Genomic DNA, 24,562 nt, shown 5'->3' with positions numbered 1-24,562 from the left:
GGAAAGAGAATAAAAGAGAAAAATAAGAAAGAAGTACTGTAGTCTATTGAAAATAAACACATGTAGGTTGAACACAAATGGTTTTCCATGTTCATTCATTCTTTCAGATTACTAAGCAATAATATCCCATGCTGCTCTGCCATGCTGCAAAGTGGAGCTCTGAAAAGCAAGCTGAACATGAATAACCATTGTAGTATTTGACCCTTTCAAACATCTTTCCATGTAGACTGCAGTGAAATAATTTAACCTTGTAACTACCTGCGCAATAGGTAAATAAAACCCCCAAACCAGCCACTTACTTTTCTGCTTCAACATGAACTCAAGTGTGTATCAACATGCTTTCCAAAGTGCAAGTTGAAGTGCCTCAATGTATGTATCTGGAGGCAAGACATGCAGAATAGTCCATCTTATTATGACCCTGCTTCCTACATTCCTTTGAGCTCCAAAGGCCTATAATGGTGAACACAGATTCAGGTCACCTGAGGCTTTGTAGTGTGGTGTTTCATTTTGGATCACCCTCACATCCTGTGCAGTCCAACTTTATTTTTAGTTTACACAGCAAAAAATGAATGCAGCCTGTGAGTCTGATCCTGTTAAAATCAAGTGCACTCCATCCGTAAAAGTTAACACAAAACCTTGCTGGTTGTGTAGCAAGGTTAGGTAACCAACAGGCCATGTCTTGGAAGACATCAGAGATACCCTGGAAGTGGTGAAAGAGAAAAATAGCCTTCAGGTCCTGGCGACACTTCAAGTCAAATGGAATTAGGTGGGCAGGAAATTAAGCCAACTGTATTTCTGATCTGGATTAATACATCCAAACTGGTGATCAAAATATGTTTTCATCCCTGGTGCCTCCACCAGATAAGTGAAGATTGAGTCTGCAATGCCTACAAATCCCAATTATCTTTGCAGTGTGTGTGGTGGGTTGGTGATCAGGAGAATCAGTAAGCAGAAAGCTAATGTCTGGCAAGTGGGGGACAAAGGCTCAGCAGAGCAGGCTGGAGGAAGAAAAATGTTTTAGGATACAGATAAGGAAGTAAAACACTAGGGGAGGGAAAGAAGGAAGAAAGGCTCAAAATGACAAGATGATGCGTGGCAGTGAGGGTGATGGGAAAAGATGAGAGGAACAGCCCTGCAAGCACCAAGGTCAGGAAAGAAAGAGGGGAGGTGGTGCCCCAGGCACTGGAGCAGGGGTTCCCCTGCAGCTGTGGAGGGGACTGCAGTGAAGCAGCAGTCTGCAAGTGAGTGTTTCCTGAAGGACTGCAGCTTGTGGGAAGGACCCCACACTGAAGCGGGGGAATATTACAAGGAGAAAGGAGTAGCAGAGAGGAGCTGCCAGGGGCTGGTCTGGCCCCCATTCCCTGTCCACTGCTTACTGTGGGGAGGAGGTAGAGGAGTAGAGAATGAAGGAGTGAAGTACTTGTTTCTGGGACAAAAGGGGTTGTGGAGGTAACGTCATTTCCTCTGTAGTTTGGACTTCAAGACATATCATCAGTATTTTACTATTCATAGGACGTGAGTTACCATATATTTGATTTGTGACTGGAAAAGCTGAAAGTTATTTACAGAAAAGTGTGTTTATTCTAATAGGATTTGTTTCTAAAGTGAAAGCCACAAATCTGTATATGAATTTCTCCAAGAATCTACAATGAGCACGCAAGTGTCCTCTCCCTGATGTCCATGCTTATTGAACAAAATTATCACAGATACAAAATTATCACAAGGCTAAGAAGTCCCTGAGTTCAAGTAAGAGGGAACTAACACCTCTGAAGACCAACATCCCATGGAAGAAGAGGATGCCTAATTTTTCAAGAACAGAGTAAGCAAGGATGCTTTTCTTCTCTGGAAAATTACCAGTAAAGAAGAGATGAAACGCTCTGAGTCCCACAACTTTATAGTAATTCTTCTGCCCCAGAAATTTCAGAAGTCTTCAAGACTGAACTAAGCCTTCCTTTTCTAGTAAGATTACACAAAAGGTTCAAGTTAAAATAAAAAGCAAGGTTTCTGAATGCTCTGGAAGTTACCTGCAACTCTCTCACTTCCTCTGTCTGTCACCTATGTCAGGTCATCCTGTCCAGGCTGAAATGGATTTGGGTGGAGTTGGGCTCCTACATATTTGTTTTGTAATCTTGTCTCGTTAAGCTTTGTTAATCCTGTGCCATTGTTTTAGAGCAGAATTGGCAAATAATTTTACAAACACAACCCCAAAGAGCAATGAGATGTGAGGAAGAGTGACAGGCTTGGAGAATCGTCTAATTTTAGTATTCCTTCAGGACCAGTCTGTATTTGGTCTGAGCAATATCCCTTTGTCAAATATTTAACAGAAGAGAAAGTAATGTCTTTCACCTGTTAGAGCAAGTCCCTGATGTTGCTAGAACACACATGCTGTAGGTTTTGGCCTACAAATTGGCCAGTTGGCCCTCTTTCAATTTTCCAGTGTAGGTCAACATTAAGCAACATGTTTCTTGGGTCAATATTTTATCTGATCCTGCATGATATTAAATTGATAGTCTGTTATTATTAATCTCTGTCTCTACTGTGTCCATGACTGCATTTAAAAAAAACATTAACTCAGTAACGAATTTCAAGAAAATAACAAGACTCCTAGTATTATACTAATTTGGTTTTTATTCTTACTAAATAAGCAACTGTGCAACAGGGCTTTATTCTTTCAATTGTCTACTTTGGCAAGTTGCTTAATTTAAAGCCAGAGATTTGACAGCCACCTAGCTTCATTTTAAGTTAGTAAGTTCTCCCTCAAAAAGCTATTCCAAACTTTGTTTCTAATACCAAGAACTACTCTCTGAATGCAGTTTTCATGTACTGTACTAAAGTGAAAATAAAAAAGTCCAGTGACATCCAATTAGATGTAGATACTAAAACCAAATGATTAGTGTAAGAGGCTGCATGTGTTATCATATGAGACGTTTTCCTTCTAGGTAACTGAAGAGTAAGAAAGGGTCAAACAGCAAAAACATACAGAAAGGATAAGAGAATTGAACACTCTAGAGAATTTGGTGAGAAGACACACAGTACAGTACATTCAGTAAGAGTGAATGTTGAAAAACAGGACTGAACAGCATTGTTGAACTACATTGATAAAGACTAAAGCTAGATTTCTTATCCTTTCTTTTGGTATGTGAGATACGGAGTTTTCCAGCAGTGCTTGAAACAAGGCATTGAACAACAGTAAACAGATATTTTATTTGTTTTTAGTACAGTGTTTAATTCTGCAAACATCTCTGCTGCTTCAGAATACAGAACATCATTATATTGATAAGACAACAGCACACTGACATGTTGTGATGAGATTGGGTTGCTGTGTTGTGAAACACTCATACTGACGTTTTGCCCAGTAAGCAAAGTGTTTCACTGCTCAAGAATACGTGTGGCAAACCACTGCAAACTGCAGGTGTCTGTGTTTCCAAGAACAAAAGACAGATCATCCCTGAGAAATCTGTCTGATCTAGAACTAAGAAACCCAGTGCTATGAAAGTTAAGGTCACCTCATCATTAAACAGCTTTCAAAGAAGCACCAGTTTCCTGTTCCATACACTTAGCACTACGTGAAAAAAGGATTTTACATGCTTCTCTGAAAACTCCCAATTCACTACTGAAAACTGAAGCCCATCTGATGCAAATGTGCTTATAACCAGCTCTAGCGTGTGCAACTCACTAACACATGCAAAGGAGGGATGAATTCTAGCAGCCAGTTTTGCAGTTTTCTGGCTTTGTTTTACTTCCTCCCCCCCGGCTTTTGATAGAAACAGACACCACCACTCCTCTGCAGTTTGCATGATTTCTCACTTAGGAATAAGTGATGCAGTCAAACTCTTACCTCCTCATACACTCCAGAGCCTGGGTGAAGACCTGTGGAGCCATCCCATGTTCATGCTGTAGGATCAAGCACTGCTCTAGGGTGACTGACATGGCAGTCCTATCCTTGGCGCTTTTACAGCTGGTAAATCGAACACCGTTTAGTCTGCGGCATATCTAGAAGCAGGACAGAAAATTCATCATCCCTTCCTCATGCAGAATCTTCCACCAAAGAGCACACCTGCACTTCTCCTTAGAGAGATACAAATGTTGTGCTGGATTTTGATATCAAAAGTTGTCATCTTTCTGACAGCAGAACCTTGTTGCTTGAGTTGCAGGGAAAATACTGATGTGGAAAATAAATTTTATCTCCCCATGTCTCAGAGGAGACTCTCTGGTGACCTTACAGCAACTTTCCAATATCTGAAAGGGGCCCACAAGAAAGCTTTGGTAGGGTTTTTTACATGGGTGTGTAGTGAGAGCACATGGGGTAGTTGTTTGAAGCTTAAGGAAGGGAGATTAGGAGAAAGTTCTTTCCTGTGAGGGTGGTGAGACACTGGCACAGGTTGCCCAGGGAAGTTGTGGAAGCCCCATCCCTGGAAGTGTTCAAGGCCAGGATGGATGGGGCTCTGAGCAACCTGGTCTAGTGGGAGGTGTCCCTGCCCATGGCATGGGGAACGGAACTACATGATCTTTAAGGTCTCTTTCAACCCAAACCATTCTATGATTCCTGTGTCTCATTCTAGAGGATGTTTAACATGGCAGCACTTCCAATCTGGACACAAGCAAATTAAGAAGTTTGAAAATATTGGTAATGAAAAAGGGGAAAATACATACACACACAGAAAACCAGCTGAACTATACAGAGATGCTCAGAATAATAAATACCTCAGCAGCTTGCCAAAGGATATCAACATTCTTATTTTTCCTTGCATGTACATTCTGTCCTAGAAATCTTAACAGTTCGGGCAGGCACGTCTGACTACGAGATCGAGGTAGACCTGTACAACAAACAAAACCAACCCCAATTATTTGTCTGTATTCAACACTTTTACAAAGTTATATGAAAAGTGTTCCTATATTCCTGTAGGAAACACAATCATGTTTTCTTAAAACTATCAAACATTACAACACTTAATCCAATTCTTCGTTAGTACCACCAGCAAAACAAATTCAAGTTTAATTAAACTCAACCAGAAATACACATTCAGGTTATTAAAAAATTCAGGGGCTCTGAATGTCACAGCAATACAATAACAAAGAGTGAACAAAGGAAGCAAGACTGGTATAGTATCTTGGTTTGTGTGTCACAGATGTTCACACTGCTCAGAACTGTATGGAAACATGTAACTGCTTGTAGTATCACTCCCCAGAGGTGACAGGACATCACACATGTCTCCACAGAAGATCTTTTGTATTCTGTTCACATTTTCAGTTTTAAATTGGCAAGCTGGGTAAGTTTTCAGTTGCAAGAAACATTCCTTCCTACAGGATATTGCACTCCCACAATTTGTTTATTAATACTTCTTCACAAAGTAGAAATAAACCAGTGGGAAATGTTCAGTATTTCAGAGCGCTTCCAGCCTTACATGTTCAAAGTGTCACACATGATCTCTTACACATCTAGTAAGATACTCAGAGACAATCAACAAGTATTAAACAGGTTGTTTGGTTTTTTTCAGTGTGGTAACTACCAGAGGGGACACCAACTAGGGCTGTGACTAGATAAATAAGGTGATATACATTATTAAAAAATGACTATGACAAAAAATAACCCCTTGTGGGTGATATATGAGGTTTTGTTTTCGGGCTACATCTCTTCTCACAGCAAACAGTAGCTCAGCAATACTGTGTCTATCCTGGCCTGCTCTGCATGAACTCTACACCTAGAAAGGAAGTAATACCTGTAAACAAAAAAGAGGGCACAGACCATCTCCCCACATATTTCTAAAGACAAGGAGAACCAATGAAACAATGACAAGGAGCTAATGAAGCTAAGAGCAGTTCAGCTTGTGGACATTCTGCAGTGCTTAGAGCACAGAGACAACACACCTTCAGACCTTCCCTATGACATGAACAGTCCTAGGTTTGTTCACATAGTCTCAGCTTTTCAGAAAGGATCTCTGAAAAGGATCTGGTGGGTATCCCAGACACAACTGCTGAGATACACGCAATATTTTTTCACACATCTAATAAACACTTTCCCATTTTTTGTTTGTTTTGTTGGTTTGGTTTGTTCCAAAACAAACCATTTGTCCAGGCTGGACTGCAAAACCAGGTACAGTATGTCTGCACTTACCCAGGACAGTGAAGCAGAAGAAAGTTTTATCACAGGGCAGATTTTCCCCCTTTGTGGTATTAATTTCATGTGGCAAGGATGAGTATTATGAGAGTAAGGGGAGAAAAGGCAGGTAGACACAAGACTATTCTGTTTTCTTTCAGGTAAAGATGCATGTTAAGGCCCTCTGTCCAACACTGCATGCCAACCTGATTCACAACTTCACGTTACTTGAAGAAAAACTCTGGTATAAAACACCAAGTGTTTTATAACATAAACGAGAAAATCAAGGTCATGGCACTAGTGCACTTTGAAAACAGAAGAGAGTAAGTATGAAGTTAAAGAACAGAATTTAAAAAAATTGAAAAGAGAAGGATAAATAATAGGACTGAGAACAGACTGGAGCATAAAAACAGAATTTCAGGAAAAAAGACAAAAGCTAAAGGATTACTGGATCAATATAAGAGGTCTGGGGACAAGAGAAGCAACTGAAGTAAGAATAAAACAAACAAAATCAAAGAGGAGAGGAAGGAGCTGAATGGGAACTACTATTATGGAAGACTATGGACAGAGACATGAAGTAATGGAGAAAAGCAGAACAGAATTCACTTTAAATTTATTGACTTTTGAACTTTACCAGAAAGTCTGATGCAGGCTACTATATTAAAAATATAATATAATAATATATAATTTTTGCAGATTATTTTTCTGCACAATGGATTCTGCAGGATTATGAATGCCTGGAAGAATGGAAACAGTTTCTGCTCTCAACTGCATCAAAACAATCCAGGGGAAGTGAAAGTACAATAACATGTTTAATAGACAGAATTCTCACTGCCCTGTTGAATGTTACTGCTTTTGTATTTCTGCAATAAAACTGCAATTGTGAGACCCATGAAATTAGTTTACAAGAGGTTTGATACTAATAATACTGAACCCATTCATTTTCACCAGTTATGTGGTTAAATGCGAATAACATTTATGCCGTTGCCTCCCAAAAACCACAGTAATAAGCAAGAAACCTTCCTATATAACCAGTAAAATTCAAGCTTGTAGCTATTGTCTTTCTCACAGGAGCTAGACTTCTGTGCTGCTGGCTGCAGGTGCAACAACTACAGGGGAGAGCCAATGGACAAGCAGGGGAGAGTGATTAAGTTCCTAAAAACTGGCGATTGCTCTCTGTGCAGGTACAGAGAATGTCATCAAAACTGCACATAAAAGTGTTGCTGCTATGACACATCACTTGTATGCCTTCCCCTCACAGCAACCTGACTGCCTAGCACATGTGTGTGTATAAGCATAACAATGAGTAAAGCCAAGTAAATGAAAAAAGGAAAGTTAATCAGACTGATGTTTAAACCTCTTGATTCTGCTCTACTGTATGAAAATGGAGTTGCATCATTTCTTGGACGTTACTAATGTTGGTGTATCATTAACATGAAACAAACAAGTTTAAACAAACAAGTTAAAAAAATTAGCCTGAATTTTCAAGCAAATTTGCCATTAATTACCAAATACTTACAATCATCAGGCAAAACTTCCTTGAACTGCTCAAAATACGAATTCAACCGCACTAAACTTTCCATGTTAATTATTTCTTGCAGGGAGGTGTCTCCAAACCTTTAAAAGGTGAGGAAAGAAACAGTTAAGCCCAAGGTAAAAGATTTCTCATCTTCAAAACAAAACTGCACTTGGCAATATGACTATCAGAAAACTGTTTAAGTATTCATCTAATGAAATTCCTAACCATTCAAATGCAGAGTAACATGTAACAGAGAAGTGTTGTAGCGATTCATTACAGAAAAAGAAAACCTGTGTGAGAGGAAAAGTGGGAAGGAAGGTGAAAGAAGCATTTGTACTTAAAAAAAACAGTACTTAATTTTTTTGGCTTTTGTTTCTTTTCAAATATTAAATACCCATCTGGTAAATAACTTTGCCAAAATTCAAACTTTTAATAATGTATTCAATAGTTTAGTTCTTAAGCTAGTAATAACCATAATATCAGTAGGTAGGATTGAGAACCTTGACTTCAGATATATAAGTAAGAAATATGGACCTAGAAAGAATAAACAGTGAATATAATAAATATGGTCAACAATGCCACAATTAATCTCATCTAAATATATCTACATACGTAGATACACACACACAGCACTGACATCTGTAAGTGTACTTGTCACCTTGGGCTGTCTTTCTAGGCAATACAGGACAACAGTAGCTGCCTTTGTTATGTTGAATGACTTTTTCTAGTTTTCCACCATCTTACAGCACACGCCACCCCAGTACCAAGGCTGCTCTCACAACATGCATATGCCTGACTTCACTGGAAGTGAAGTATGTTATATCTCCATTAGAAAAGTGCTCTGTCAATATAATCTTTACGAGATATGGCCATAACAGAGAAAAGCTCTGGTGGCTCTCCCAAAACTGAACAGTTTCCTTAGCAAACATAATCACATAATTATATTTTTCAGCTTTACAAAACCGATGTTGCATTACAAAAGTACTGCAATGATGTGTTAAAACAAAGGTCCATCTGGCCCATTGTCCTGTTTTTTGACAGCGGTCAGAAAAGAGTGTGGGGGAGTGTAGCAAATACACAGTGTCCATTCAGAATGATCTCTCAGCCTCTAGTGACCTGTGACTCACAGAGGTCTGCAGTTACAAGCAGCACCTCTGTGTTAAATAGCCCATGAGAGATTTCCTCGTTTGCAAATTCACTTCTGAACCACACAAACTGTCACTAGACTTAAACCCATGTGGTAGTACATAGCTCCACAGCTATGTACCATGTAAAGATGGAGCTCCTTTTGCTTGGCTTGCATTTGACAGCTTCATTTAGCATTTCCTTGTTTGTGGACTGGAGAAACTGAATCACCACTAGTAATGCAACAGTGCAACTCCATGGAGACAGACTTCCATCAGAACAGGAGACTGCTGAACTGCCATTAAGAATGAGCTTGCATGACAGGCTACATACTTCTCTGCTAGAGTTTGCTGCTCATTGATTCCCACGTTGAAAAGCACGGGCTGAACCCTCAGCAACATGCCACTCTGAATCTCCCGCGGCAACAAATCGAACAAGGCGCTTGGCAAAGGGATCCTCACATTAAATCCATCCCTGCAAACAAACAAACAGCCATTAGACATAAAAGATCAAAAAGCTGCATTTGGAGCACGCGTTATTTAGGTAAAGGGGGATAGCATCCAGAAAATGATATTACTGTTAAAAAAAAATCAGTCAAAACTGAGGACCTTAAGGAACTGCCATAGCTTGCTCCTAACCAGAAAAGCTGTTCTAGTTAATAAACAAACCTTCCCCAGCCTGTAGTGTTGATTTCACACCCTCATGGATACTTCAATCAGCTCTGCTAATTTCCTTACAAAAGCCAATTTTGCTCCACTTATTAATACTGCAGCTCTTGTACCACTTGGGAAGAAACAGCCAATTTTGGCCCGTTCCCATCTCATCAAGAGTGAAGTATATTTAATTTTGAAGTGATAAGGGCTAGTAATGATGCACATGCATAAAAGGATACTTTTCTGGGTACACTACATAGTACTGACGTGTCTGAGCAGAATGATAGAGGCAATAATAGTAGTGACCCAAGTATAAATTGAAAGGAGAGCTAACAAAAGCACCCATACAGACCTTTTTGACTTACACCTACAAGCTGCTCCTGCAGCAAAAGTTACGTCGGGTCAGCTGAGCTACAGCAAAGACCACTATGTATGCTTTATCTCATGGCAAGTGTGAGGCAATGCACCTGACCTTCTGCTGTAACACCAGTGCAGACTAAGCCATGTCATATTACCATGTGTTGGAACTGTCCAGACACACTGTGTGTGCTAACCTATCAGCAGCAATACATTGGTGCTGCATCTAAGTCTCTACAGTGCAGAGCTCTCAGGTAGGGTATAATAATCTCAAGTATAGCAAAAGAGCTCAGAGAAGTATATAATAAGGTAATTAAAATTGGTCTGTGCCACATTTACATTGGATGGATGCACAAATACTATGCAATGATTGAAAGCAAATACCTATTTTCATTTCTAAATGTAAAACTTCCAATAGTTTGCACCAAAATGAATACACATTATATCTTTCCTCTCTTTCTTGAGTAAAATCTAGACAGGAAAATAACAAGCAACATTATCAAGCCTGAAACTAATGGAGACTGGTTTCCTGCTGCTTAGTGTCCTATAGGGCAAGTTTCAACTAAAGATTTTCTTTGAAAGGAATTTTCTGTCAGCCATTTCCAAAGGTCTCAGCAATTTCTGTAACATACAGGATCATGCTGTAGGCCTCCTTCAGTCAGGGCACTTGCATGTGAACTTTAACTTAACAAAGCAAATCTAAATGTTTTTATCTTTGAGATTCTAGCTCTTTTTCAGGTGTGGAGGAAGCTGGGCAAAGCTCCAGTGGAGCTTGGTACAGTACACTGTAAATAGTTTGCACCAAAATGAATACACATTATATATCTTTCCTCTCTTTCTTGAGTAAAATCTAGACAGGAAAATAACAAGCAACATTATCAAGCCTGAAACTAATGGAGACTGGTTTCCTGCTGCTTAGTGTCCTATAGGGCAAGTTTCAACTAAAGATTTTCTTTGAAAGGAATTTTCTGTCAGCCATTTCCAAAGGTCTCAGCAATTTCTGTAACATACAGGATCATGCTGTAGGCCTCCTTCAGTCAGGGCACTTGCATGTGAACTTTAACTTAACAAAGCAAATCTAAATGTTTTTATCTTTGAGATTCTAGCTCTTTTTCAGGTGTGGAGGAAGCTGGGCAAAGCTCCAGTGGAGCTTGGTACAGTACACTGTAATCAAATAAGTATTATTTCCTCCAGAAATCAGATTCAAAGCTAAAAGATCCTGACGACTCTGAAATACAGAAACATTGCCTCTGTCCTTCCACAGTTTCATCCCCATCTGTGAACTGGCTCCCTCTGGGCAGGAACTCTATTGCAGGGCCCCATCCAGCTGATGCACAGGCTGAGGCATTAAAGCTGAAGTGCAATTCTGTTTGTTGTAAACACTTCCCATCACAATACAGCTGGAACAGATCACTCCCGCTCCACTTTGGGAGGATCTACATGTTTGTTAATTTAGATTTTTAAAACAAAAACTGCTTTTAAGCTCAAACTTGAACACATCTCTTTTCAGACAAGTGGCCAAAATGAGCAGCAGTCTAGTGTTTCACAAACGTCTCTAAGTTTAAGGCAGCTTGGCCCTGATAGTTTGGAAATTGATGCTAAATAGGCCCCAGCAGCAACCTTGTTCCGTGTCCCGCTGTGCTGCCTTGGGCCCATTACTCAGCAGCACACAGTAAAGCACTGACAAACCAATCAACAGCAAAGAATTTCAGACACTAAGATCAGACTCAAAAGTCGGTCTGAAATTTAAAAACAGCACAAGTGTTTAGGTCAAGATATTTATGCATAAAGCAATAATGCTATGGTTTGAACCTTCTTCTCAGCTTAGCTCCCTGTAAAATGAAACATCAGTAAAAAACAGGAAGTCCACTTCAAAACATTTCTTTGAAGTTCTGAGGAGAAAACCAGCACAGAAGTCCATCATTCAAGTGCAGTATCACTGCTTCTCCCATCTGCAGTCTCATCCCACTTCCTGCTCCTTCCCTTCCCATCTTTTTTACCGATTTCCAGTGATGACTGGCAGCATGTCAGTAGATGTATTTGATGTGGCCTGAGTTACTTTAAAGGTTACGTTCCTCAAGTCCATGATTCCCAAACTCATGTCCTCCAGCATTGCCAGCTCCTCACCTAATCCAAGGAGGACAAAAAATCAATAATAATCATTACTTGTTGCACACAACTGTAGGCTCTCATGAAGTTCTATGGATGAAGGGGGTCTGGAAACCAGGCCTTCACCTTAACCTTGACCTCATGAGTTCAGCAAGTTTAGAAAACACCAAACATCTAAGCACATTCCAGAGCACTCTCAAGTAGATTATATGCTGATTTTCCAATTTAGATGATGCTAGAAAGCCATGATATCCATTGTGTTGGAAAAGTTACGGTGTATTCTGGGTTTGTTCACTTTGACTGTAGGGTTACAGGAGTTCAAGAAAATTTAAAAAGCATATTTGGGGCAGAGTTTCTCATTTAATTCCATTTATTTTCTTTAACAATTATCAATATGATACTGCTTTTTTAAAACTTTTGACATTACAAAACATATATTAAACTTCTGACACTTTCTCTTCTACAGGTAATTCAATTAAATGCAAAGACATTCTGAGTCATTTGCTCAGATCAGAACCAGTATGAATGGGGTACTCCAGATACAATCTGGTTTTGCATTTCAGTTTTCAAAATCATTTTGTAGCTGAGCTGCAGATGGTCCCAAACACTCATGTTCTGCAGAATTTGCTGACTCAACAGCTAATACCACCCACTTGCCCTGTGACTTTACCATAAGTGCTCAGCAGGCTCTCAAACTGCGCCAGCAAGCCAATGGTGTAGAGTTGCCTTAGAAATCCATCATCATGCAGGCAGTTCCTCAGCTTGATAATGAAACCACAAATGAGAGCTGTCAGCTGTGGGAGAGAAAACAGACAGGAGTGAAGTGATTCGAGACAAAAAAGGCTCTTCAGCTCCAAATGGAAACAACATCACATATAAGAGGTGCCAAAAAATCTGTCAGACTGATGTGCTTTTCCCTCAAACGTCTCTCTTCTTTTTCTTGCAGCTGAAGAGGGACAGCCAACAAACAAAAAACCAGAACATGCAGAACATCAGATTTAGTGCGCACTGCCTTCATCTCACAAGCTCTCCCAAAATGGGACTGCTGCTGTTGATCTCGTATCTATTTGCTTTCTGGTCATAATCATGTGCATTAGGGTCTACAATTTATGAATTAGAAGAGAGAGAATTGTTTTAGTTACAGATGGAAAAGCAACACAGCTAGTTTCAGGCCATGGACTTCATATGTTTTGTTTTTTTTAATTATATTTTAAGAAAGCTTAAAAATGGAATACCTGTTTGCATTATTCAAAGATTCAAACTCCAGCGTTACGAGATGTGCAGGACAAGATCCCAAAGATGTAGCACTAAGATCAGTACTAAGGTCTTAAGACTATTACTAGTCTTAATACACTCTGTCAATAAAGTTATTACTACCTATTATGTACACAGGTGTATGACTTTGTTGCAGAATTAAACGACAGCGAATGAAGTTCTGTTTATGATGGGCAAATATATTCTAAGCATTGAGTTTGAAAATTATCTGCCATTTGAAGTGGGTTTTGCACAGAAAAACTCCCTTAGTTTATCTCTGTAAGATACATTGTGGGACAACAGCCCTACCAAACAATCTCCAAGAGATAAGCTGCTTGAAATAAATGAACGAGATACTGATTTCATGAGGGAGCAGACCCACTACAGAAGTGTAACAGGCAGCAGAAATGTGGAAGGTTTTTTAGTGCAGACCCCTGCTGGTCAGTGGCTCACACATGAGACCCCAGCAGGCCCAGAAACAGAACTTCTAGGGGGAAAAGTCAGCACTCATTTCTCTCCTTGTAGCTGGAGTTCTCTCCTTAGGCATTGTAGGTCCTGCTGGTTTTCCCAATGCAGAAAACAACAAAAGGGAACTTAGGGAGTACGCTCACAGGATTTTTTTTTCTCCTTCTTTCACATCTTCTGGTCTTAGGTTACTGGCATTGTGGCAAAGGTAATTTCTGTAGACAGCACTATATTTTCACTAGCCTGGATATTATGATTATTATTTTTTAATAGTGAATGTATATCGAAGGGGACACTGAAGTTATATATTGTCAACTACATGTAAGTGACCAGTAAGGACTGGACAGCACAGTCTGTGAGAGGAGACCACAGTGTTAAATCTGAGAGTAGAACAAATCAGAAATATTCTGGAAACAGTCATATTTCATATAAACCCCAACACATGTTGAAGTGCAGTCAAATGATACATATTTGTATCAAACTTACAGTTTGGCAGAAGACAACATCCCTGCGATACTGAAGGCTCAGGCAGAGCCCTATCGTGGGAGCACTGTCCTGCATTAATAAAAAGACCATGGCTTTCTTTGCCTTGTCACTCATCATGGCTACACAGTCTGTGAGTGTTGTCAGCAAGGGATAAAGAGCTTCACTCCATTCTAAAAGAAAAAAAAAAAATAAAATCAGCAGCACTGTAAGTACTTTCTTTGAAACAAACATGCACTAAGAAGAAACTTCTTCTTGCAAGTCAAAGTTGTTGATAAGTCACATTTAGGGCTGGCTGCTTACTCTCTGCATGTTATTAATTAAGTAATCTTATAGAGTGGTTATTGCATGAGCAAAATATGGACAGTTTAACTCTGTAAGGCTATTATGGCTTTCCTGACCATGTAATAGCTCCCAGATATGTGCCCACAGAACAGGCAATACAACAGCTGATTGGGAAAGCATAACATAAAGATGAGTATCTATACACACAAGGGTATATAACTGCCTGTGATGTTCAAACACACCCTTTCACAGTGCATACATGGACAGACAATATGGAGTCCATCATATAACAGAAATAGTAAACATTTGCTTAGCCATTTCTGTCAATGAAATTTGTCCCAAATATCTTGCCTTTGAATCTTTTGTGGACTCATGGGTGTACAAGTCAAGCCTCATCATCTTATGGATCCTTGTTGCACCTCAGTGAAGTAAGACAATGCTTATCTCACTTTTGCAGCATAGGAATAATAAGGCAGAGAGCTGAAACACTCATATATGTACTCTTTTAAGTGTCCCATGTCTGCTGAGGGGCTTTGAAAGTTTAGCAAGAAACACTACAGTGATTTAGATGGGAGTTAGTCAGATCCTTGGAAGGAGCTTGACTTCCAGATTAAGTCCCAGAGGGGCTCGGTTCAAGGTCAACATATGAAGCACAGAAATGAAACTGAGTTGCTAAAGTCCTATTTTAGTACCCCAAACATTGTGCCATTCCTTCTCCCTAAGAAACAGCTCTGCCTTAAAATGCCCTGCAAGATCAGTTTCTTTCCTTTTCTTCTTTCATATTTTGTCTTAATCAGCCACCAATTTAAAAAAAAACATTTTAAAATCCAAAAAAGTATTCAGATGTACAAAAAATTATTTAGATGGTGTACCAAAAGCCATTCTCTCTGCAATATAAACACAAAATAGAACAGTGCTTTGGTTTTGCCCTCCTTAATGTAAGGCTGAAACAGAAAAACATCTGTCTTTTTAAAGAGAAGGACAATGTGTTTTATTTTTTAAAAGCACTGGAGATCACAAACAGAACACACACAGCCTGGCTGGCTGTAGCAACAAGGCAATGCACAGATCAGAACCAGCATGAATTGGGTACTTCAAGCCCCTGAAAGGAAGTTGTTGGGGATTTTGACTCAAAGGCAGGACTAAGAGCTAGTAATAATAAATGTTTCTTTGATAAGCAGTCAATGAGGGGACCTCTGGAAGTCTGCTCACAGAAACATAACTGGCAAGATTAACAGAACTAACCCTTTTGTTTTTGTTCTATGCAGTAGATAGATAACCTAATAAGCTGCACAAAGGGGAACTTGCTTGGCTTTGTTCCATTGCCATAAAAAAGCAGGAAACATCAAAGAACAGGCAAGGAATCACAGCTTGTCTTTTATACTCTATTAAGTGTTTTTCTCTCAAAATAAAACAGATGCCTTAACATGGCTTTGTGAACACTTAAAAGCAAAACACAGATGATGCTAACAGTGTTTCTCTTACTGCATTTAAGAGCTTTTCTATAAACAAATGAGCATGTCAAAAAGAACTGAAAAGATCTTCCAGCACATCATCATTATCATCTGATTGCCTGCATATAGATACATATATATAGTTATCAACTCAGTGGAGATTTAAAATTCAAGTGTGTCTGGCAGCACTTTATTTGAATGAGATGTGTATCTGTGGCAATCAAAAAATAAACTGGTGGTATATTAGCCTGCCTGAAGATAAAGCAATTGTCAGATGTTTTTTTTCTCCCAAAACTCAGATGCGATTCAGTGGGTCATCCAGGGTAAGGAGCAAAAAACCTCTGTGCTGTTTATTCTCTTGGTTTAAAATTGTGGCCATGGAAAACAAAACCTTGTCAGTCTGAAAAATGCTGAATGCTTTCTGCTACCTACTTTACACAGGTGCCACCTGTGTTCTTTTAATTTTTTAGTCAATGGTAGCTGATATTTTCAGTAAACAGGAATAAAAGGAACTGCACTCCCAGGCTCAAATCAGGTTGGAACATTCCACTGGCAGCATTTAAATAAATGTGACAGGACTCTGAGTGTTCAACTTTTGCCTGGATTCTCCTGTCTTTCTGTCTCCCCCTCATTACATTTTTCTACGAGAACTTCATTACTGAAAGTGTATTTTCTATCAGATCAATCAATGGCACGTTCAAAAACCATCAGGCACTAATTCTAATTTGAAATCTACTCTGAGCTCTGTTCTTACATTCTATGAGCTGACCAGAACTTTTAAAAGCTACTACACACTCCACTGGGCAGATCCACAGGTAGGATGTTTTGGCATAGGGCCTGCAACAATGCAGATACAACACGTTGCTACAGATCTACAACAGCTGGAGACCTAGTCCAGGGTTGCTCTTGGTATGTCTGGGATAAAAATCCTGCTTTTTAAGCATGGGGGGAAGTAATGTGACAGTTAGGGCAATGTGACTGCTTTAAATTACTCCCATTTAAAAATAAAGAAATAGCCCTTCGATTATGCACCACATTCATATTTTGCAAAAACTAAAGGATTGTTCCACGATTTAAGCACTTGTGGCCTTTTATTGATTTAAAACCATTTTTAATGATAAAAGAAAACAGTACAGACTGCTGAGAAGAACATTAATATCCTCTGTGAGGATGAAAAGCATACCTACACTGTGGCTTCATTTCCCAGTGGCTTCACCACACCCAAGAGACCATACTCTAACAGTTCAAAGACTGAACCTTCACTGAACTCAGATTAAACTATTCTCAAATGGGAGAAATTACAGCCATCTAGCTGGGAGAGAGTGGTATTACAGATACATACTATTCAGACCTTGTAAATGCAACACCAGTGTGCAGGAGTACAAGGAGAAAGCTAAGAAGGCTAACAGTGTGATGGGAAGTCTCTTGAATTCTGAAACATGACATTTGCAGTGCCCAGCACTGCTTGGTGTGTATCCATGACAGAGATTCTCCATCAGCCTTGTTGGCTGCTCTGTGCTCTGCTCAAGTTCTCACTCAGAAAGGCCAGCTCAACAGCACATGTGAAAGGGCATGTCTGAAATGTCAGATTCCCACAGACTCCAGTGACATTTGGAACAGGCCTCAAATCGTTCTCACTCACAACAGTTTTCTAAAATACATCAACTGGAGAAACAGCAGAGACCATGAACAAGTGCTCTCTCATACTTGGACACGCGAAGTTACCAGATACCCCCTGGCACTAATGTTTAGAAAAAGAGTAACTTCTCAATAAGCTTAGGTAAGTGATGTGGTATTGCAGAGCATTACCATTTGGAAATGGTCAACCTTAATAGCAAGGCACTTGTTGTTAATCATGAATCAAATCCTGCAGTTTTCAGAAGAAGCAGAAGCCATGAATGCACATACCTGGGCCAGATTCTTCCGGAGCGGGGCTGCAATCTGCACAGAAATGGAGGGGCAACATGCATGATTAAGGAGCAGCAACACAGTTTTAACACAAGCAACTCAAATGCTCAATGCCAGGGTTCTCAAACACTTTAACAGAGGGAAGAGGAGCTCAGCAGAGATACTAGCCCTTTGCCTCCATTGTTTCTGGTCAGAGGAACACCTACATGGGGACTTGGAGAAAAGCCAGTATCCACGAGTTCAGGGGCTCACTGTGGATCACCAGCACGTGCACTGTCAAACCCCAGCCATCCACAGGGCACCATTTGAGAACCACTGGTTTAGTGCAATTATAGAATCAGCTGCCAGTAAGGCTACTAAACAGAACAGCAGAAGACTAGCAGTAAGTTCAAAAGGAAAATAACATTGAGGCACCCACAATGCAAGAGTAATACAGAAACAGTACCTTGCTATCCTAGACAATTTCTGTTATACAATTTCTGAGACAGTTAACATCATCATTAGATTGTCTATTATGGTCTGAAACCTCACCAGTGGAGCCTGTGAGTGTCTCACACTCAGTTCAGTGGAACAAACTGTCAGATGAAAACACAGTACAGTACAATGCAAACAGTAAAAAAAATAATATACACTCTGTTATTAAACTCTTGGTTTAATAAAAAGTAGTTTTTTTAAAGCATTGAACCTGTTCCTCTGTCAAAAATGGAACTACATCTGATGAGAATATTATTGAGCACTGGGCTTGCCCTGGCTTACAACAAACATCCCAAATGCAATTCAAATCGCTCATTGAGACCTGTGAAAAATGTCTGTAGCACATAACTAAGGAACAGGAGTCCCTCTCCACAATTTTTTAAGTTGAATTCACCCTCACCCAACACTGGTTGACAGTCAGACTTCAGATCTGATCTTTATGCTTCGGTAGCATTGGGAAATGACAGCAAGCCCCTTAGCTTTAAAGCCTGCTACACTTCTTGATTTAATGTTTCTGTCCCAGATTCTGTGGATTAAATAGAAAGATTATTTTCTACTTTGGAGGCAGAGTGGGGACAGGTTACAGAAACTCTTGGCACAAACAAAACCTTGGGTAGGTAAGTGAAGCTCATTCTATTTTTGTATGGCCTAAGTGTCAAGACCCAGAGTAGGTGTAAAAGATCAACTGAAAATGAAAGAAAATTATTGTTCTAGGATGCTTCCATCATTTAATTGTCTTGGGAAAAGCTTCTGGTATCACCCATCACAGATTTTTTTTCCTGTTCTTTATAATATTAAAAATCCACAAAGTTTAATCTTTGATTTGAAGGTGCATTGAAGTTTACTGATAAAACTTTGATGTAAATACATATAAAACTTACTGTAAACTGGCTAGCAAATAAAAACATTTATAGGTATCAAACTGGTAAGAAGAAATTTAGTCAACAGTTAATAAAGAACACATTCTGAAACAAGAACTAACTCTCCTATTTCTTTATAATACAAAAAAATCAGTCTAATCTAGAAAAACATGGTCATCTAAGATACTAAGCAAATCATATGTAATGTGTGAAACTACACAAAGATATAACATTGATTTTAAATATCTTCTTTCTTCCTTCTTTTTAAGGTACTGCCTTCTACTGCAGCATTAACAATGAGATGGACATGAAGTCACAGACACAGACAAGGGACAAAGGGCCATCCAACAGTACGACAGAACAGGAGAAAGGAAATGAAAACACAAATCAGTCTTTCTAGAGCTTAGCTTGGTGCACCTGCTCTATTAAGTGGCCAAATCACAGTGACCATATGTAAAGAACATGAGGGTAAGTCAAATGATTCTGAAATTTAGTGCACAGCTGCAAAATTGTCAACCTCAACTGATAAGGGTATCATTCAGATTTCATTCACATGCTCATGGCATTATGCTGGATTCAATCCAGCACCCATTTTACCTCAAATTTTGATAGGACTGCTCCACTGAGAGCTTGCACTGCCAATTCCTACCTTCCAGCTACAAGAAATCCAGCTGAGTGCCTCAGCACCACAGCTTTTGACAATTTGGATTGGAATTGGCTTTAAACTCCAGTAGGTTCATCAAAGTTGAGCTCAATCTAGCAGGATGGCTTAGGTCACCCCCTAGGCAGCCCACCTGGAACCATTAGTGTTTGCAGTGGCGCCTGCACTTCTCTCATGTTTTATTCATCTTTTATAGAGGCTCATTGCAATAAGCTTTGATTGCTGCAAAGAAGCTGAAACCAACAAAAAAGCTACCAGAGGTGTTGTGTTGTCTGACACATGCTAACCCAAACACCTGTTTTATCAGCTTAAAACACCCAGTGTAAAAACCCAATGCCACCGTAATCAATGGAGTTGAAAATTACTTCCCTGGGATCAGGATTTCAAAGTATGCAATGGGTTTAGCAGCTCTCATTACACTCCCCAACCCTTTCTGCCTGACTTCAGTGCTTAACACCACCACTAAACAACAAACATATGGGAAGATGTAGCGGAGGCTTAGGAATGATGCCAGCACACAGCAAGAGAGCAGCAGGAAGAAGCAGTGTCTGGCATACGCACTTGTCTTTGTGAGAGAATGACATGCACAGGATGGTGTGGATGAAGATGGTGGTGGTGAGGATGATGAAGGTGGTGAGGATGAGGAGGTCTCATTTAAATCTTCTGGATTTATCCAGTAGGCACGAGTGTCCCGATTACCTTTCTTGCTAGTACAGCTGATGTCACACTGGAAAACATCTTCACAGCTGTCACTCTGCAAGCGCTCCTTCTGGAGAAGTTTGTCCACTCTCTGTATAATACACTCCAAACTTTTGTCAACATTCAACCAAACTTTCTCCTTAAAAGAAAACATTTCTTTCTCAGTTTAAAAAGAAGAGACACTGGGTAACAAATCCCTTGGCAATCTATCTCCTCCCATGATACTAGTCACAATTCCTCTGCAAAGTTTCCTCTGGGGTATTGTGTTTACATTTGTGCACACACAAACTCTGGGTATATAAATAATGTATGTCAACAATATGTAGTAACATGACTTTTGTGGTGAATTGCAAAGCTATTTTCTCAGTAAATTTGCTGAACAATTTTAAGTGCCTCTTTCTGCACTATTACTCCAATTTCCAGTTGGCACTATTGTTTCTTCTTGAAACTCGTGTTTGACATAATAATTGTATACGATCAGACATTTTTTTTCTATTCAATGTACTGAAAAACAGATAAAATTACTGCATTGTATTACTATCTAAATAACTGAATTGGCTTTATGCATATCTCATTGCTGTTGAGTTTGACTGTAAGTCAAAGTATGCCAAAACAATTAAAACTAACAAGGATCCATTTCCAAAATGAACTGAATCTAATTTCTAATTTGAGATGTCACAATATTAATAACTAATTTATCTTGACAATTTTTGAGAATTAATTAACTTCTGTTTATATTGCACAGTGACAGAATTTACACAGCCAAATTCTCATTTCATTTGGCAGTAGGGTAAGGAAACTCATTTAAACTCTTTGTGCAAACAGTTTTAAAATGCTGTTCACAATCAAAACAAAGATGGACTGCAAGTTCTAAATATTTAGATGAGGATAAAAACCAGGAAGGTTGAATTGTGCAGCAAACAGGTGCAAAATATGCTTTATCTTGGAGAATTGCAGGAGTCCTTTGTAGTGTGGTAAGTTGTTTTTTTTTTACTTTTTTTTTACTTTAAAAGCTATTTATTTTCCCTTGAAACCAACTTCAGAAAAGCCATGCACCTACTGTAAGGACCTCCACTATTTAGGAGATGCAGAAATCATTAAGGCCTGTTTCTAACCCCATGCCAAGGAGTAACTGAACATAGGACGAAGGGAGTATCTTTGGTAGATGAGCAATACCTTCAAAATAGTCACTTTATGCATATCTGGTGAGCAGTTACAGAGCTTCTAAAAACAGACAAACCAACAAACCCACAGCAACCAACAGCTAAAAAGAAGAATATATTCATCACTCTAAGCAAACATACCCATTCCTCTTCGTGCCAATCCACCTGCAGAGAAGATCGACTATTTCTTCCTGTCCATCTGGCCACAAGTGTATCTTGATCATTCCTCAGCATCACTTGCTCCCCTTCTCCAGAGGTTGGAGATGCTTTGGAAGCTATATAGTCTGGCCTTGCAGCATTGAGACCATGTATTGAATTTGCCAACAGCTTGCAATCACAGACTGTGACAAGTTGCCGAGTCTAAAAAGCAATAAACCCCCACTCCATTTTAACACCTTTTCATTCTTCTGTAGACAATTCATAATATGTTATTTTGTAGAAAGAGAAAAGAAGACCTAGTATTCTGTAAAAGAAACTAACCACTGTTTAGGAGTCTCTAAGATGCCTTTAAAACCATTTCACAGAATTGCCTTAAAAAAGCAATATACAGTACCAAAACACAAAACATTTCCAAAGTCTGTACTATTATTTAGCCTTGCAAAAGTTGAAAACTTCATTAATAAGTGTGCAATTCACCTTTATTTGCATTTCATTTTCCAAATGATGAAAGCTTAGAACAACATGCAGGCATTTTTATACTCCACACAATAGATGCCATACCTGAGAGACCATACTTAACATCCACCATCTTGTCTGAAATCATAACAAGACTTAAGAGAAGGGCTGAAGATACACCCCACTAATGGATGCAACTTGTTCTCTGTCTTAGTTAGTGGTGTTGTATTAACAGATTTCTGTAAGTTATGTGAATATGACAAGTATTTGGCCTGTGACTCTACTAAAAAACTAACAAGATGCATGTTACATATACATGTTGTCCAGCTGTAGAAAATCCCACAGACCACTTAAACACACTGTTCTCATTTAGAATTAATATCAGAATAAAGAATACATTTTACAGAATCATAGAATCATTTAGGTTGGAAAAGACCTTCAAGATAATCTAGTCCAACCATAAACTTAACACTGCCAAGGCCACCACCAAGTCATGTCCCTAAGCACCAGGTCTAAATGTCTTTTAAACACCTACAGAGATGGTGAGTGGATCAGTTCCCTGGGCATCCTATTCCAGTGCTTCACAACCCTATTAGTGAAGAAATTTCTCCTAGTATCCAATCTAGACCTCCCCTGGCACAACTTGAGGCCATTTCTTCTCATCCTATCACTTTCTACTTGGGAGAACAGAACATTGTCCACCTCGCTACAACCTCCTTTTAGGTAGTTGCAGAGAGCAATGAGGTCAGTTCAACCCTCAACCTCCTTTCCTCCAGGCTAAACAAGCCCAGTTCATTCAGATGCTCTTCGTGAGACCCTTCAGCAGCTTCATTGCCCTTCTCTGGACATGCTCCAGAACCTTTGTGTTCTTCTTGTAGTTGGAGGCCCAAAACCAAACACAGTACTTGGGTCTGGTCTGGTTTCTGTCAGCACCCATCAAAAAATAACTGATTCACATCACTATAATTCAAGCAAAGGCTGTGTTGCCATTGTTCTTTATTTCACCAGTGGAAAAATAAAGAATTGTTTGATTTACTTAATTTTAGCTCAGTTGCTGCTGCTTGAAAGATGACTCAGAGGAGCATTAGAAAAAGCAGGTGGATGTGTAGAAAAGGGTTTAAAAGAAAGTGAAGAATGGAGATTTCTGGAATATGATGAATTAATACAGGGAACCAGAGGACATTGCTCTCCACTGCACTCTCAAGAGGAGGTGAAGGCAAGAGTGTGAAAAGTAGGAGACAACCTAAATAAAATGCAACAGATTTTAAAAATTGGTCTGATTTTGCTTTTTCTTTAGGACTGTACATATTACAACACACTACAGAACAAGGTAAAACATGTTTCAAGAAAACCTACTGAACACAGAGACAGAGGAAAAAAAAATCACACTGTTCTTCAGTACAGAAATGTATGATTCTCCTACCTTGTCTGCTAGGATGGCAAGTGTTCTTTCAAGGCCATTAGCTGATCTATCCTTGGCAGCTCTGGAGAGCCTTTCTGCATAGTAACTGACTTGCGTTTTCAGGGTGTTGATTTGTGCAATAATTTCCTTTGCTCTAATAATGTCCTGTGGGATGTATATTATAGACTGGGAACTTGTTGAGGTGCTGAAAAAGAAAGACTGATTTTAGGGAGAAAATTGATCTAGAGGTACACACATTACAGTAGCATGCTGGGGAATTAATGGCAGTCCACAAAAAATTTACCTCAGCTAGCATTCAACAGTGAAAGACCAGTGGGCAATTGCACAGCAGGAACATAATCCTAGAGCCTCCTCTGCCTTTACTGAAAGCATTCAGATGCAGATTTATTCATCCCTTATGCCAAGGGGTTGTGGGCAGAGCTTGTATACCAGAGGGACAGTTTTGCTGAGGAGAACGTGGGGCTAGATTTTGCCATCAGATAAAGCCATCTTGCCCAACCCTCCTTCTTCTTACCACACAGACACTTCCCTGAAGCCTGGTTTCCAAACCTGCACTACCACACAGCCACCAGCAGCAGGAAAAGAAAATCTGCACTCCCTCTAACACAGAAATACCACCCTGATCCACAATGCAAATACTGTGGTATTAACACAAATTCTTTCTGCTAGTATATCCTCTCCTCTATTGCAGGCCTAATTCAGGTAACACCAGCAATAGCAATTTTATGAGATCTAAAACCCAAAGTATATCTCCAGGCCAATCCAAGGATTCTGTCCTCAGTGTAGCTGTTAGCACATGCTTAATAAATTAGAGACAGGGTACAATTCTCCCTATTATAAACTTAGCTGTAACAACATAAAACAATACCAAATTTCAGGCTTTTCCAAATAGTAAGGAAAATAACACCAATAAAACACTGAAATACTGCAGCTCCACTAAGTCTGCTTACTTGGTGGT

General features: G+C 39.4%; 1 protein-coding gene across 1 annotated transcript in view; it reads right to left on the bottom strand.

Moving 5' to 3' along the window:
* The window catches only part of INPP4A (inositol polyphosphate-4-phosphatase, type I, 107kDa), a 47,435-nt gene that overhangs the window by 4,895 nt on the left and 17,978 nt on the right, over positions 1 to 24,562 (bottom strand). Inside the window, exons 14-25 of the mRNA XM_009998696.1 lie at positions 23,605 to 23,788; positions 21,708 to 21,926; positions 20,266 to 20,542; positions 17,710 to 17,742; positions 17,534 to 17,536; positions 14,066 to 14,235; positions 12,531 to 12,654; positions 11,752 to 11,878; positions 9,075 to 9,215; positions 7,617 to 7,714; positions 4,705 to 4,817; positions 3,839 to 3,993 (exon numbers count right to left, since the gene is read on the bottom strand). Coding sequence (XP_009996998.1) covers positions 3,839 to 3,993; positions 4,705 to 4,817; positions 7,617 to 7,714; positions 9,075 to 9,215; positions 11,752 to 11,878; positions 12,531 to 12,654; positions 14,066 to 14,235; positions 17,534 to 17,536; positions 17,710 to 17,742; positions 20,266 to 20,542; positions 21,708 to 21,926; positions 23,605 to 23,788 — 1,644 coding nt within the window. The remainder of the gene's footprint in view (positions 1 to 3,838; positions 3,994 to 4,704; positions 4,818 to 7,616; positions 7,715 to 9,074; positions 9,216 to 11,751; positions 11,879 to 12,530; positions 12,655 to 14,065; positions 14,236 to 17,533; positions 17,537 to 17,709; positions 17,743 to 20,265; positions 20,543 to 21,707; positions 21,927 to 23,604; positions 23,789 to 24,562) is intronic.

Source organism: Chaetura pelagica, unplaced genomic scaffold (assembly GCF_000747805.2).
Source record: "Chaetura pelagica isolate M959 unplaced genomic scaffold, ChaPel_1.0 scaffold120, whole genome shotgun sequence".
NCBI classification, from domain to species: Eukaryota; Metazoa; Chordata; class Aves; order Apodiformes; family Apodidae; genus Chaetura; species Chaetura pelagica.
The sequence above is the reverse complement of the archived record's forward strand: the minus strand, read 5'-3'. Positions and strand labels throughout refer to the sequence as shown.